Source organism: Mustela erminea, chromosome 14 (genome assembly GCF_009829155.1).
Source record: "Mustela erminea isolate mMusErm1 chromosome 14, mMusErm1.Pri, whole genome shotgun sequence".
Classification (NCBI taxonomy): Eukaryota; Metazoa; Chordata; class Mammalia; order Carnivora; family Mustelidae; genus Mustela; species Mustela erminea.
In genome coordinates, this window is record NC_045627.1 from 58,033,444 (window position 1) to 58,048,918 (window position 15,475).

The 15,475-nt window shown below is 37.2% G+C and overlaps 1 protein-coding gene across 1 annotated transcript in view; it reads left to right on the forward strand.

Annotated features, from left to right (window-relative positions):
* KIF11 (kinesin family member 11) overlaps positions 1–15,475 on the forward strand; it is a 44,483-nt gene that overhangs the window by 22,104 nt on the left and 6,904 nt on the right. The window contains exons 14-19 of the mRNA XM_032312646.1: positions 1,469–1,637; positions 3,503–3,628; positions 4,122–4,280; positions 7,262–7,368; positions 12,234–12,513; positions 15,039–15,261. Of these exons, the coding sequence (XP_032168537.1) occupies positions 1,469–1,637; positions 3,503–3,628; positions 4,122–4,280; positions 7,262–7,368; positions 12,234–12,513; positions 15,039–15,261 (1,064 nt within the window). The remainder of the gene's footprint in view (positions 1–1,468; positions 1,638–3,502; positions 3,629–4,121; positions 4,281–7,261; positions 7,369–12,233; positions 12,514–15,038; positions 15,262–15,475) is intronic.

The following is a 15,475-nucleotide window of genomic DNA, read 5'->3' on the forward strand; positions in this document are numbered from 1 at the left end:
TTTAAGATTTTATTTATTTATTTGAGAGAGCAGGAGCAAGCACAAGCAGGTGGCGGTGCAGGGGGAGAGGGAGAAGCAGACTCACTGCTGAGCAGGGAGTCTGACGCAGGGCTCAATCCTAGGAAGGCAGAGGCTTAACCAGTTGAACCACCTAGGCACCCAGAGAAAAAACTTTTTTTTTTTTTTTTTTTTAATTTTATTTATTTGACAGATCATAAGTAGGCAGAAAGGCAGGCAGAGAGAGCGTGGGCTGGGGTGGGGGTGGGAAGCAAGCTCCCTGCAGAGCAGAGAGCCCGATTCAGGGCTTGATCCCAGGAACCTGGGATCATGACCTGAGCGGAAGGCAGAGGCTTTATGTAACCCACTGAGCCACCCAGGTACCCGGGGAAAAAACTTTTTAAGTATTAGGGTTTTTTTTGTTGTTTTGTTTTTAAGATTTTATTTATTTGACAGAGAGAGATTACAAGTAGGTGGAGAGGCAGGCAGAGAGAGGAGGAAGCAGGCTCCCTTCCCAGCAGAGAGCCTGATACAGGACTCGATCCCAGGACACTGAGATCATGACCTGAGCCAAAAGCAGAGGCTTAACCCACTGAGCCACCCAGGCACCCCTAAGTATTAGGTTTTGTTGTTGTTGTTGTTGTTTATTTTAAACGTTTTATTTATTTGACGGACAGAGATGAGATCACAAGTAGGCAGAGAGGCAGGCAGAGAGAGGGGGAAGCAGGCTTCCCGCCGAGCTGAGAGCCCAATGTGGGGCTCGATCCCAGGACTCTGGGATCATGATCTGAGCCGAAGACAGAGGCTTTAACCCACTGAGCCACCCAGGCGCCCTTAATTATTAGTTTTTTCTTTTGTTTTGTTTTGTTTTAAGATTTTATTTATTTATTTATTTGACAGAGAGAAATCACAAGTAGATGGAGAGGCAGGCAGAGAGAGAGGGAAGCAGGCTCCCCGCTGAGCAGAGAGCCCGATGCGGGACTCGATCCCAGGACCCTGGGATCATGACCTGAACCAAAGGCAGCGGCTTAGCCCACTGAGCCACCCAGGCGCCCCAATTATTAGTTTTTTAATATGAAAGTATTATCTTCACTATAGAAGATACAGAAATGTAAAAATTTGTAAAAATCATCTAGAGTCTAGTCGCTCTAAGCCAACCACTCTGTGTTTCGTTTATTGATTTTTATCATCTCTTTTACCTACTACAATACTGTAATTACTATTAGCTGGAGATCACAATGATTCTTGGTTTACTGCGAACATAGTGATGGGTCTAATAAACTTGCAGAATACTCTAGAACATAATTTATATTTGAAATATTTCCTAGCTGATACAATGAACCACTTATTTTAAGCTTGTTATTACAAATTTTCACAAGGATATAATTTTCTCAACCTCTTTAGAGTACTTCTAACTGTATTAATATATTTATGTCAAAGTTTGTGTCTTTTTTCTTTTTGGTATAGGTAGCCTGCTGTCTTCCAGTGTCTCTGCATTAGACACAATTACTACAACAGCACTTGGATCTCTCACATCTGTTCCAGAAAATGTGTCTATACGTGTTTCTCAGATTTCTAATATGATATTGAAAGAACAATCATTAGCAGCAGAAAGTAAAACTGTACTTCAGACATTGATTGTTAGTAAATCTCTTAAAGTATTTTTCAAGTGTTACTTTGATAAGCCTTTGAAAACAATGTTAATTGCTCTTTCATTTTAAGTTTTACAGACAGTTATAAATACCGCTTTAAGAGTAGACTCATATATATTTTTTAAGGTTTTATTTATTTGAGCGTGAGGGAGGGAGAGCATGAGCTGGGTAAAGGGCAGAGGGAGAAGCAGACTCCCTGCTGAGTGGGGAGCCCTATGCGAGGTTCAGTCTTGGGACTCTGGGATCATGACCTGAGCCAAAGGCAGACGCTTAACAGAGAAAGCCACCCAGGCAACCCCCAGATTTATGTTTTTAAAAGCAAATCTCTCTGCTTTTTTTTTTTTCCAGAAAGATTAACTTCCAAGTGCCAACTAACCTTTGAAACCCTTTTCACTTAAATCTTGTAACATTAAGAGCAGGAGTTAACAAGCCTAATAACGAGAAAGGGCAGTTTTGGCACCACTAGATGAATTCAGGGGACCCATCAGTTGTTAGTTGGTTTAGAAATTGGTAAATTTCCTTTTCCTCAAGGGTTCTGGGTTGGTTATGTTGACGTTGCTGTTGACCCAGCCAGGGGGGATGTTAGATGGTTGATTATAAAGTAACGGTAATACAGAAAAGTGCAAGAAAAAGAACTGCTAGAATTCTAGGAACACATATGACAGTTTATTGGGCCAGATCTCTGTGATCAAGCCCTTAACTGTGAAGCTTTTTTTCATAGTTCTATAGAAGCCACTCATCCGATTACACTAGTATTACCTCCTTCATAGCTGATTTGAATAATACTCTTTATTTTGTAATTGTATGATTTGCCTAGGAAATCCTTGACCATATTTCTTGTTTTCTTCTTTAGGTAGGCTCTCTGCCTCCCCTTTTGATTCTAACAATATCTGTTGAACATTTTCCAAGTAAATAACTACAAGTATTAGTTGACACTGCCTGGATTCAGTCCTTATATGACACTATTTGATAGATTTCTTCATTCACCCAAATTTGACAAAGTTAAAAGATGCTCAGTTGGTACTAACTTTTAGGAAATTGATTCATGCACTAAATGCAAGACTGTATTTATTGGTGTCTTCCTACCAAGTTATATACCACCTTGGAAACACTGCTGGAGTCAGATGATTGCAAGATGACTGTTGCTCCCACAGCAGGAGTTGAAATGATGATAGCTTTTCTTTCCTAAAGAGAGCCAGTAGCCTTTTCCTTTCACTCTTCACTAATTGTTTCTGTTATAGTTCCTCACCCTGCCCGAGTGAAGAGAACTTTAGGTTGGAGTTATTTCCTTTTTTGTGAAAATTACCAATCTAAAAAAAAAAAGCCCAATCTACATTCTCAACTTCGTATTTACCTTGACAAGCACAAGAACCTTGACAAGTTCTTCAGATACAATAGGATATAAGTCACCAGGTCTTCAAAGTTAAATACCTCTAGCTCAAAACCTACCTTTGAAGGCTATTCAGTCTCAGCCTTGACTAGTAACCTAAACTTATTGAAATTTATTTTGTTAAAATGTACTTGTGCAGTTTTAAAAAAAATTTCCTTTATTTGCAATGCTGAAATCTTATCAAATGATTGTCATTTTCCCCTCTTGTGAATTATTTGGACTTCTATTCCATTAGACTGTTAGGAGTCTATCATACACTATCTTAACATTTTCTTCATTACTGTTAAGTAGGATTAAGTAACTTAAGATGAATATAAATTCTAGAAACAAATAAGCTCTATAGGCTATAAAGATTAGGGAATGGGAACTTAAGGATTTCACTGTGCATGTGTTAACAAAGTATTTAAGATACTGTCATTTAACCAGCCACACTTATGGAAGGGAAGATATTCTTTTTAACCAGGATGTACTTAAGACAGACCTTCTAACTTCACTGGAAACAGTTTTATCCCCTGCGATGGCATCTATACTGGAAATAAACAATCAACTAAAGCATATTTTCAAGACTTCATTGACAGTGGCCAGTAAGGTAACAAATACTGTTCTTAATTTCTCAAAATCAAATTGTTTAAGAAAGGAATTCTAACTATCTGTGTAGCCACATCTGTATACATGCAAAAGCTGTAAGTTGTGAGTTGGGAGGAAATAAGATGCTTGCTGCCACTGATGTGATCAACAGAATCATGGCTAAGAAAAATGGGAGAATGATCTTCACAATAGTGCATTTATGTAGGAGCATATATAGCATGCTGTCCTGGGTCAGGGAAGATGTGCATATTCATGTATACATGCATATGTCTGCATATCTGCCTAAATATGCATAAAATATCTCTGGAAGTATTTTAAAATTATAGCAATGGTCTCTTGAAGGTGAGTGTGGAACTGGGGTTTCAGCGGCTGGAAAGGCAAGACTTTACATACTGTTTTTTAGCTTGTATGTGTTCCATTTTGTATGTGTTCTGTTTCACAAGTGTTCAACAAAGAAGAGTTTTTTTAATTAAAAGAAACCTTTTCCTTCAAAGATAGAAGATCAGAAAAAGGAAATGGATGGCTTTCTCACTACACTGTGTAACAATCTACACGAATTAAAAGAAAATACAATTTCTTCCTTGGCTGAATCTCAGAAACTATGTGAAAACTTAACTGAAGACCTGAAGACAATTAAAAAAATCCATTCACAGGTATCTCATTTAGGTGATTTGGGGAGCATAAAAAGGAAGTTTTATAATCTTTTTAAAAAAAAGATTTTATTTATTTATTATACAGAGGTCACAAGAAGGCACAGAGGCAGGCAGAGAGAGGGGGAAGCAGGCTCCCTGCTGAGCAGAGAGCCTGATGTGGGACTCGATCCCAGGACCCTGGGATCACAACCTGAGCTGAAGGCAGAGGCTTTAACCCACTGAGCTACCCAGGTGCCCCTGAAAGTTTTATAATCTTTAACTTGATAATCCCTGTTATGTAATCTGAATGCTGTAAAACTAATTTAGAAACCTGAAGATGTCATAGCCACTCTTGCTTATAAAAATAATTAATAAAAAATACTTAAGAATGCTTTTCTTGACCAGTTAATATTTTAGGATTTGCTACATTTAGAACCCTATGCTAAAGATCTATAAGACAAACAAGAGGGGGTTGCCTGGGTGGCTCAGTCTGCTAAGCATTCAGCTCTGGATTTCAGCTCAAGTCATGATCTCAGGGTTGTGTGATTGAGGCTGCATCAAGCCCCACACTCAGGGGAGTCTGCTTGAGATTCTCTGGCTCTCCCTCCCCCTCCACACCTCCTCCTGCTCACACACACTCTCACTCTCACATAAACAATAAGTAAAATCTTTAAAAAAATAAAAAACAAAAAGACCAATAAGATTATCTTTCATCACACCAGGGTGCAGCTAGAGAAATAAACCTCTGGGGGTGCAATTAGAAGTATTTACAATGAATATGTATCTATAGTATAATTTGATAAATTGGTTTTTTCTAGGGTAACATAGATAGTTATTTTCTTTCATAAACTGTATTCTGTTATTATTTCTGTATCATCGATGTCAGACATTTGAATTGTAGCAAATTAATATAATTTTTTTTTGAGAGAGAGCAGGAGAGAGTTCATGGACGCTCGTGGTGGGGGCAAGGGCAGAGGCAGAGGGAGACAGAGAATCTTAAGAGGCTCCACACTGGGCTCCATGCAGGGTTCAATCTTATGACCCTGAAATCATGACCTGCGCGCTGAAACCAAGAGTTGGACACTTAACTGACTAAGCCACCGAGGCATCCAATTAATATGATTCTTAATTTTTATTGATTGTAAATGTGATTTATGACTTACCTTCCTCCATGTAAGCTGTTCTTCACTGCATGCATTAGGCTTTAAACCAAAACCAAAACTACAAACTAGGTAACTCATAATCTGTAAGATGACATATATGGAAAATAACACCTGGTATTCCTAAGGCCTGAGTAATGAGTGTGTAAAATTTTATTAAATGAGGCTAATTATTACATGACAGAACTCTTTGGTCAATAAAACTATTGACATGATTCAGTGAGTAATAGAGTTTTCTTTTTCTTTGGAAGTAAGGGAAAGGGATTTCATATCCATGTCATCCAAAATGAAAAAGGAAATAAATCCCAGATTTTTAGGCAAGAGTTAAAGCAGGTTTGAAGTCAGAGTATTCGTTTCCCTAATTGATAAGCAGGAAACTCTTTGGAGAAAAGATTAACATCACATTAGTAAAAATAATAGTTAACATTTCCTGAGTCCCTCAGTATGTGCTTATTCCTGTCATCAGTGTAGATACACATGCTATTACTAGCATAGTTTTCTCATGAGGAAACCAAGGCCTCGAAAGCATGTGAGAGTGTTTAGATCCTCTGAGAGTCATCATGGTGAGTATAGTGCCTGAAAGGCATCCCCTTTTGAGTGGCTCTGTTTCTAGAACATATTCTTGCAATTTGAAATTGTAGCAGTTTCTCATCCCTCTCCATCAACCCTTCCTTATCTTTTCAGGTATATGTTCTAAGGTAGATCGGCTTTTTATATATGAGCTGTTTTGAAATGTTTAAAACTGATAAGCAGCTATTTAAAAACAAGAACACCTGTGATCCAGAAAGTATTTTTAACATGAATGATTTGACTTCCCTGGCTTTATGGAAGTTAAATTTATTTATTTATTTATTCATTTATTTGATATTTTATTTATTTATTTGACAGACAGAGATCACAAGTAGGCAGAGAGGCAGGCAGAGAGAGAGGAGGAAGCAGGCTCCCTGCTGAGCAGAGAGCCCGATGTGGGGCTTGATCCCAGGACCCTGGGATCATGACCTGAGCCGAAAGCAGAGGCTTTAACCCACTGAGCCCCCCAGGCGCCCCTATGGAAGTTAAATTTATATGTGAGCTGTTTCTCAGATATTCTAGAACTTGAAGTCAGCATTAACAAAACAGTTACGTAAAACTCTGAACGCCTACCTACATGTAGATAAATGGGATAATACCTTCATTTTCCTCTGCTTTGAGACTATAAATATACTGACAGACATTATTTGTAAGCAGTCTTGGATATGTACTGTCAGCTGATGTGTATTTCAGAGATGTTGGTCAACTGATGGACTGAACAGTGAACAAGAATGCTGGGTGTGTGTTCAGCACTTCCATGGCCTTTAGTGTAGCTGCTTTATTTTGTAAGTTTAAATTCCTATCATGTTGTGTGCCTTAGAAGAACTTGTTTTTAAAGATGCCTAGGACGAGCAAAGGTAAAATTAGATTTTATTAAAATGACCTAGCTAAATTCTGTAAAATGCTTTAATTTAAGTAATGATTACTATTTTTGGACTGCTGGGCCCATCAGATTTTCAGTATTTTTCTCTCATAGTAATGTTATCAGTTAAGAAGCAGCTGGTGCTGTATCCCTGTCAGAGTGGTTCTTAGAGCATAAGGGGACATGGTGGTGTATTTGCTTAGTTTTGAGGTACACTGAAAGTAATTTGTTACTAATTGATAGTTGAAGTAGCAAAGTTTGCTAATTGTTTACTTTTTGAAAAATTCCAATCATATTATCCTTTTAATATCAGTTACACAGCTTTCCTCTATGGGTGAGAAGTGAAATTAAACTTCTCTTGTCAAGAATTTGTATAATTCTCATCTATGACTTCTATATCTTTCTTACAGGAACTTTGCCAGTTAATCAATCTTTGGGCAGAGAGATTCTGTGCCTTGGAGGAAAAGTGTGAAAACATCCAGAAACCACTAGGTAGCATCCAAGAAAATACAGAACAGTAAGCAGTTTTTAGTTTTCTTTAACTTTCCTCCTGCCTGAAGTTATTTCAGAATAGAAGGTTTCAAACAGTACAAATACTATCAACTCAGTTTCTCTTTTAACATTTTATTATGTTTACTTTCTATTCTCATTCCCTTTCTTTCTTCCCAGCCCCCTCTAATATTTTATGTCTAGGTATCTTTTCTGAACTAGCTATGTATACATTGCAGACATAATGTTCACTTTCCCTTAAATACTTCAGTCTATATTTCCTAAAAATAAGGATAATCTCTTATATTACTATAATTATTATAAATCAGAAAATCAGTATTGGTAACTCCTGTTATCTAGTATTACAGACCCGATTCAAATTTTGCCAGTTATCTCACTGATGTTCTTTATAGGAAAAGAAAAAAATTGTCCTCCTGGTCTAGGATTTAATCTAGGATCACACATTACATTTTGTTGTCATGTCTCTCGAATCTCCTTTAATCTGGAGTAGTTTCATAGTGTTTGTCTTTTATGACCTTTCCTTTTCAACAGCATAGAATATTTTTTTAGTACAGTGTCCCTCAGTTGGGATTGGCCTTCGTGATTAATTTGAATTTCTCTGTAGCTCCTTTCAAGATATTTTTCTTTGCCTTTAGTTTTTGGAGGTTTGTTTATATTGTGTCGTCTTACATATTTCTTTGAGGTTATCCTATTTGGATTTACTCAGCTTTTTGAATCTGTACACTTATGCTTGTCACCAGTTGTGGAAATTTTCATCCATTATTTTAGTGTTTTTCAGCTCCATATACTTTCTCCTCTGCTTCTAGGGTTTTGATGATACCCATGTTAGATTTTTTATTGTGGTTCCATAGGTCTCTGAGGCTATAGATAGATTATTTTCTCTTTGTTGTTCAGATTGAGTAAAAAAATTTTTTTTAAAGATTTTATTTATTTATTTGAGAGAGAAAGTGAGAGAGAGGATGAGAGGGGAGAAGGTCGGAGGGAAAAGATTGCTCACAGAGCTGGGAACCTGACGCAGGACTCGATCCCAGGACTCTGGGATCCTGACCTGAGCTGAAGGCAGTGGCTTAACCAGCTGAGCCACCTCAGATTGAGGGTGTTTTATGAACTGTCTTCGTGTTCCTTTGTCATCTTTAACCTACTGTAGAACCCATTCAAAGAGGTATTTTATATATTTCAGTTATTGGGTTTTTCAGTTTTATAATTTTCACTTCATTCTTTTTTTCATCTCTTCTGTTTCTTTGCCAAGGTTTTATTTTTTCCAAAAGTGTTTTAATTGTTCACTGAAATTTTTTTTTCCACTGAAATATTTTTATATGGCTGCTTTAAAATCCTTGACAGATTATTCCAGCATTGGAATTATCTGTTTTGGCACCTGTTGTCTTGTCTCATTGAAGTTGTGATTTTCTGGAATGGTTTTGACTGTATCTTGAACATTTTGGTTATGTTAAGAGATTCAGAATCCAACTTAAGTCTTTTTTGGCAGGCATTCACTTTTAAGTTTAATATGAAGGTCCTGGCCCAGTTTTGTGAGCTTTGGTTCCAAAGACAGTTTTGTTTTCAGAACCCTTGCATTCTGGTATTGTTTGGTGCTACCCATATGAAAAAATTTGTATTTTGCTTTTGATGGATGAAATGTTCTATATAGGTCAGTTAAGTCTAGTTGATTGATAGTGTTATTTGTATATCTGTATCCTTACTGAGTTTCTTTCTTTTTTTCTTTTTTTTTTTTTTAAGATTTTATTTATTTGGGCGCCTGGGTGGCTCAGTGGGTTAAGCCGCTGCCTTCGGCTCAGGTCATGATCTCAGGGTCCTGGGATCGAGTCCCACATCGGGCTCTCTGCTCAGCGGGGAGCCTGCTTCCTCCTCTCTCTCTCTCTCTCTGCCTGCCTCTCTGCCTACTTGTGATCTCTCTCTGTCAAATAAATAAATAAAATATTAAAAAAAAAAAAAAGATTTTATTTATTTATTTGACAGAGAGGGAGAGATCACAAGCAGGCAGAGAAGCAGGCGGGGTCGGGGGGGCCCGATGCCGGGCTTGATTTCAGGACCCTGAGATCATGACATGAGCTGTAGGCAGAGGCTTAACCCACTGAGCAACCCAGGCATCCCTTTACTGAATTTCTACCTATTTGTTCTATCAAGTATTAAGGGAGGGGTATTGAAATCTCTAGTTATAATTTTAGATTTGTCTGTTTCTCATCAGTTTTATCAGTTTTAGCTGCATATATGTGATGCTCTATTGTTAGATGCGTACACATTTAGGGTTGATATGTCTTAGAGAACTGACTGCTTTACACCATCATGTAATGTCCCATTTTATCCCTGATAATCTTCCTTGTCCTGAAATCTACTTTGTCTGAAACTAATATAAGTACTTAGCTTTTCTTTGATTGCTATTTACATGTAATGTATTCCCATCCTTTCACTTTTGGCCTGCGTCTTTATATCTTTATATTTAAAATGAATTTCATGCAGATATCACCTTGCTTTTTCATTATATTTAACAATGTACCTCTTTTAACTGGTACATTTTCATTTGAAGTATTGGTATAGTTGAATTAAAATCTACCATGGTGCTGTTTTCTATTTGTTGCCTATTCTGTGCTTTGTTTCCTTTATTCCTTTCCTAATTAAGTTGAGTGTTTTTATGTTTTCATTTTATCTCTTCATTGATTTATCATTTATACTTTTCTTTTTAAAGATTTTATTTATTTATTTGACAGAGATCACAAGTAGGCAGAGAAGCAGGCAGAGAGAGGAGGAAGCAGGCTCTCCGCTGAGCAGAGAGCCCGATGCGGGGCTCGATCCCAAGGCCCTGGAATTGTGACCCGAGCCAAAGGCAGAGGCTTTAACCCGCTGAGCCATCCAGGCGTCCCAGTATACTTTTTTTTTAAGAGAGAGTGCACATGAGAGTGGTGGTAGGGGGTGGAGGCTGAGGGAGAGAATCCTAAGCAGGCTCCGAGATCATGACCTGAGCTGAAATCAAGAGTTAGACACTTTACCAACTGAGCTACCGAGGCAAGTCTTATTGTTTATACTTTTAAATTACCTTTTTAAAGTAGTTTTTCTAGGATTAATGATACACATTTTTAAATAATGTTAATACACTTTTAAGTAATTTGCTGTTTCATGTGTGATAAGAGGAACTTATAACAATATGTTCCCGATTTCTTCCTCCTGTCTCTTATGCATTGTTTTCATATATTTTGCTTTTGCGTATGCTGTATACACCCAGGGCAGTGTTACTCTGATCACTTTGTTTCCTTTTTTTTTTTTTTTTTTTTTTTTAATTTTATTTATTTATTTGACAGACAGATCACAAGTAGGCAGCAGAGAAGCAGGCAGAGAGAGAGAGAGAGAGGGAAGCAGGCTTCCCGCCTAGCAGAGAGCCCAATGCGGGGCCCGATCCCAGGATTCTGGGATCATGATCTGAGTGGAAGACAGAGGCTTTTAACCCTCTGAGCCACCCAGGAACCCCTTTATTTCCTTTTTTGATGTGGCTACTAGAATTTTTTTTTTTTTTTTTTTTTTTTTTTTTTTTTTGCTACTAGAAATTTTTTAATTATATGGCTCATATTATATTCTGTTGAATAGTGCTATTCTAGAATTCTAGCTATCACCTCTTTTACTACTTAACTCCTATCATTGGTTTTCCAGTTCTGTTGTTGATCCTGTTCATTATACCATGCTCCATTCTGAACTCTTTTTTTCTAGACTCTGAGTCCAGAAAGCATTTCCCCACTTTTTTTTTCTAGTGTCTAGACTTAAGGATTTCTGGCTTTTTCAATAGCTCTGAAGGGAATAGTAGAATAGGATTGAAATGGCTGGGGAACACTCTTTTTAAGCTCTCTGCAAGCCATTTTCCCTATCTTCCTGACATTTATTGACTATACCAATGGTTCCCAAAGTGTGGTCCAGGGACTGTGTAAGTCCTGTGTAGGGCCCAGGAACTTCGGGGAGGTTAATATATACTAAAGTTCGAGACCCACTGCCCGTGGCACTTACTGTCATGGATGGTAGTCACTCATGAATAAATTCCATCTTCCTACTAGGTTGTGATTCCTTGAGGGACTAGATTTATGTTGATAGTCTCCAAGCTTTTCACTTGAATTTCTTTTCCTTTTTCAATCATTTCCATTTAACCTGCCCCTGAACTTCGGTTTTCAACCCGTTTGCTTCCTCATTTGGTTTCCTCACATGGTGTACCATCTAGTGGTAATAGAGGGTAACTTTCATTCACCAAAGTTCAACTCTGAAGTCTTCAGAGGACTTTGCTTTTCTTTCAGGGTTATGTTGCATTGTACTATGTGCACTAGGTGTATAGTTTGTCACACCCCAATATAATCTTCTTTCTTAGTAGAAAGCTTTATAGTTGACTTTGTTTTATAACATTTATAATTTTTACCATTTATTTAAGGTCATAGGCAAGGTAAAACTGCTGAAGAACAGAATGACAGACTGATTGTGGACAGTTTAGGGACTAGACTAGAGACCGCAGGTGATGCCCTTAAGTAACATAACCTAGTAGGAGGAATAAAACACATGGCAGATTTTATTTTAGTAACTGCATAGTCATTACTCTAAGAGGTACAAAGTAAGGCTTCATATCTGGAGGAGAGCTGGGAAAGGTTTTATGAGAAAAGACATTTCTAATGGTCATTTAATGACAGATATGATGTTAGTCTGCTATGGAGAAACACTGGCCAAAGCATCCATTCTCAACATAAAAGAGTCATTAAGAACACGGGCTCTAGAGCCAGACTGCCTGGGTTCAAATACACCATTTTTGGACTGGGTGATTTTGGGCAAGCTATAGGCCTTTTGAGTCTAAGTTTTCTGTTTTAACAAAATTGTTCTTTTTTTCTATAGGAAATCTAAGGATATAATCAGCAAAACAACCTCTTATAATGCACAATTTTGTGCTGATTGTGATGGCTTATCACAGGAACTCAGACACTTTAATCAAGAAGGTACAAAATTGGTTGAAGAGTCTGTGCAACACTGTGATAAACTTGGTAACAGCCTTGAAGTAGTATCTCAAGAGACTGAACAGAGATGTGAGGCCCTGAGCACAAGCACGCTTTCTTTTTCTGAACAGTGGGTATCTTGTTTAAATAAAAGGGAAGAAGAACTTCAGAACTTATTGAAGGTAATAACTTTGTAATTGGAACCTACTTTGGAGAGAATAGTGATCATCAGAAAATTAACTACTCTTGGCTAAGAATTGGTTTCAAAACAGATGATGTTTTAAATCATGAATTAAAATTTTAAGCATAATAGTTAGTATTACATGATCTAGTTTATTATGTACCTGTCTCCTAGAGTTTGAAATTATTTAACTCCTGTGTCTGATCTGTCCTGTATCCTTGGTTTTTGACTCATTAATGCTTTCAGTTAAGAGCACCCTGTTTTTTTTAATATAATTCAAACCTGTTACTGCTTTAAATATTTAGGATATTGTTCTTATTGCTTAAAGGATACTTGATAGGTTTGTCTGTTTCCTTGATCTGAACACTTGCATGAGGCCTTTGTGGCTTGGTTTTTCTCTCTGTGCTATAAAAGGATTTTACTAATATTCCCAGGAACTAGGTAAAAGAATACTAGTTTTTTTTAAAAAGTAAGTATTTTAAGCTGTACATAAGCTATTATTTTTACCAAAAGGAACCAAGGTTAATGGAGAAATAGCTGATTTCAGGTTGAAACAGGAAATTATACCAGATAAGCCTAGAGGTCCTGTCATACCAAAAAGTAAGAGAGCTATTAAAGATTAGTGGGGTTGTATCAAAAAAACATAGGCGCCCCTGATGACATTCCTTTGTTTAAAGATAGTATAATTTGAGTATCAAAAGGAATAATTGCTATAATAGATTAAAATCGATTAAATATAATAAAGCTTATGAATTCATAAAAATTTCATAGGTCTTTTTTGGATCATGTTAGGGAAATAGTGCATTATTTTGAAAACTGGTAAATAAAGGGAAACAGTTGAGCAACCATGTGTCTTTGCCAAAAGAATTCTATCATGGTTTAGCAGGATAGTGGATGAAGAAAAGTGTTTCATAGAAGAATCCCAACTAATGCAGAAGAAATGAAAGAATTTGAAAACCACCATTTGCAATCCTAGTGAGATAACCCCTGTGGATATTAGTTACTGTCCAAACCATTTGATAAAAACCGATGGAGAATTTTTATTTCTTTTTTTTTTTTCAAGTTTTGTGGGTTTTTGTTTTTGTTTTTTGTAATCTCTACACCCAGCATGGGGCTCAAGCTCATGACCCTGAGATCAAGAGTCTCATGCTCTTCTGACTGAGCCATTCTGACTGAGAAGGCAGGCACCCCTTGATTGTGAGCTTTATAATTAATAGGGTGATGATGTGGGAACTCACTAATTAATCTTTTTCTTTCTTTCTTCCCTTTTTAAAAATTTTATTTATTTATTTTTTAAGTAAACTCTACTCCCATCCCTGAACTCATAAACCTGAGATCAAGAGCTGCATGTTCTACCAACTGAGCCAGCCAGGTGCCTCAACTGATTAATCTTTTTTTTTTTTTTAAGATTTTATTTATTTGACTGAGAGAGACAGAGAGCATAAGCAGGGGAGTGGCAGGCAGGGGAAGAGGGAGAAGCAGGCTCCCTGCTAATGTGGGAGCCTGATGTGGGGCTTGATCCTAGGAATGTGGGATCATGACCTGAGCCAAAGGCAGCCGCTTAACCAATCGAACCACCAAGGTGCCCCAATGGATTAATCTTAACATGAGAGATGGAACCAGGTATATGTGCTTTTAGCACCACCTACAAAATATTCTTGCCAAACAATTAAAAAAGTATGAGGAAAGGTATCCTATATTAAAAGAGAGTTAAGACCAGAGGGTCTTGGGGCGCCTGGGTGGCTCAGTGGGTTAAAGCCTCTGCCTTCGGCTCAGGTCATGATCTCAGAGTCCTGGGATTGAGCCCCACGTTGGGCTCTCTGCTCCGCAGGGAGCCTGCTTCCTCCTCTATCTCTGCCTGCCTCTCTGCCTTCTTGTGATCTCTGTCTGTCAAATAAATAAATAAAATCTTAAAAAAAAAAAAAAGACCAGAGGGTCTTAAGAGCTGGTTTGCCTGGGATAGTCCTTGTTTACATCTGTTGTTTGGAGGTAATTGTTATTAAGAAGGGCCCTTTTCACTCTGAAAAGTATCTCAGTTTAGGTGATAAATTATATGGTCATCTACTTAAGACAGATCAACCAAATCTAATGATAAATTTAAATAAATTGTGAAAAACATTTGAGATAATTGGTAAAATTTGCATGCTGACTAGACATTTGATAAAAAGAAGTCAGTGCTAAGTTTTTTACATGTGAGAGTGGTCTTAAAAAAGTTCTTAACTCTTAGAGATGTATGCTGAAGTAAGTGGATGAAATGATACAGGATATGCTTTAAAATAATTCTATGGGAGGAGGAGGAGGAGTGGTTAATCTTGTTTGATCGATATACCCCAAGTGGCTAATCTTGTTTGATAAATGTTGAAACTGGGTGGTCAATACAAGGGGGAATTATACTGTTCTCTCTTCTCTTGCATATGTTCTTCAAAGTTTTTACTATGGAAAATTTCAAGGTAAGGAAATAATATGTTATATAAAATGCTGACAACTTTGATTTTAATAATGAAAGCTCATTTGCATCATTTACAGGTTATAAACCAAGGTTGTGAGGCTGCCAGATCAGAGATCACTGAAAAATTAAATGAACATAAAGCAGTTAATGAGAACCAACGTAACATTTTTTTTGATCAGATAACTACTGATGAAGAAAAGTTAATGGCACAAAGTCTAGAACTTAATGAAACCATAAAAATTGGTTTGACTAAGCTTAATTGCTTTCTACAACAGGATCTGAAGCTGGATATCCCAACAGGTACTTTAAAGGGAAAAAGAATTAACATTTTTGAAGTTGAAGTCAACCTTGTACTGTGCCAGATGTTCAGAAAAAACAGATCCTGCCATTGCCTGATAGGAATTTGCCATCTCACTGCAGTCATCTCAAATGGAAAAAATGGAACCCTAAAGTATTTTTTTTTATTTTTTTATTTTTTTAATTTATTTGACAGACAGAGATCACAGGTAGACAG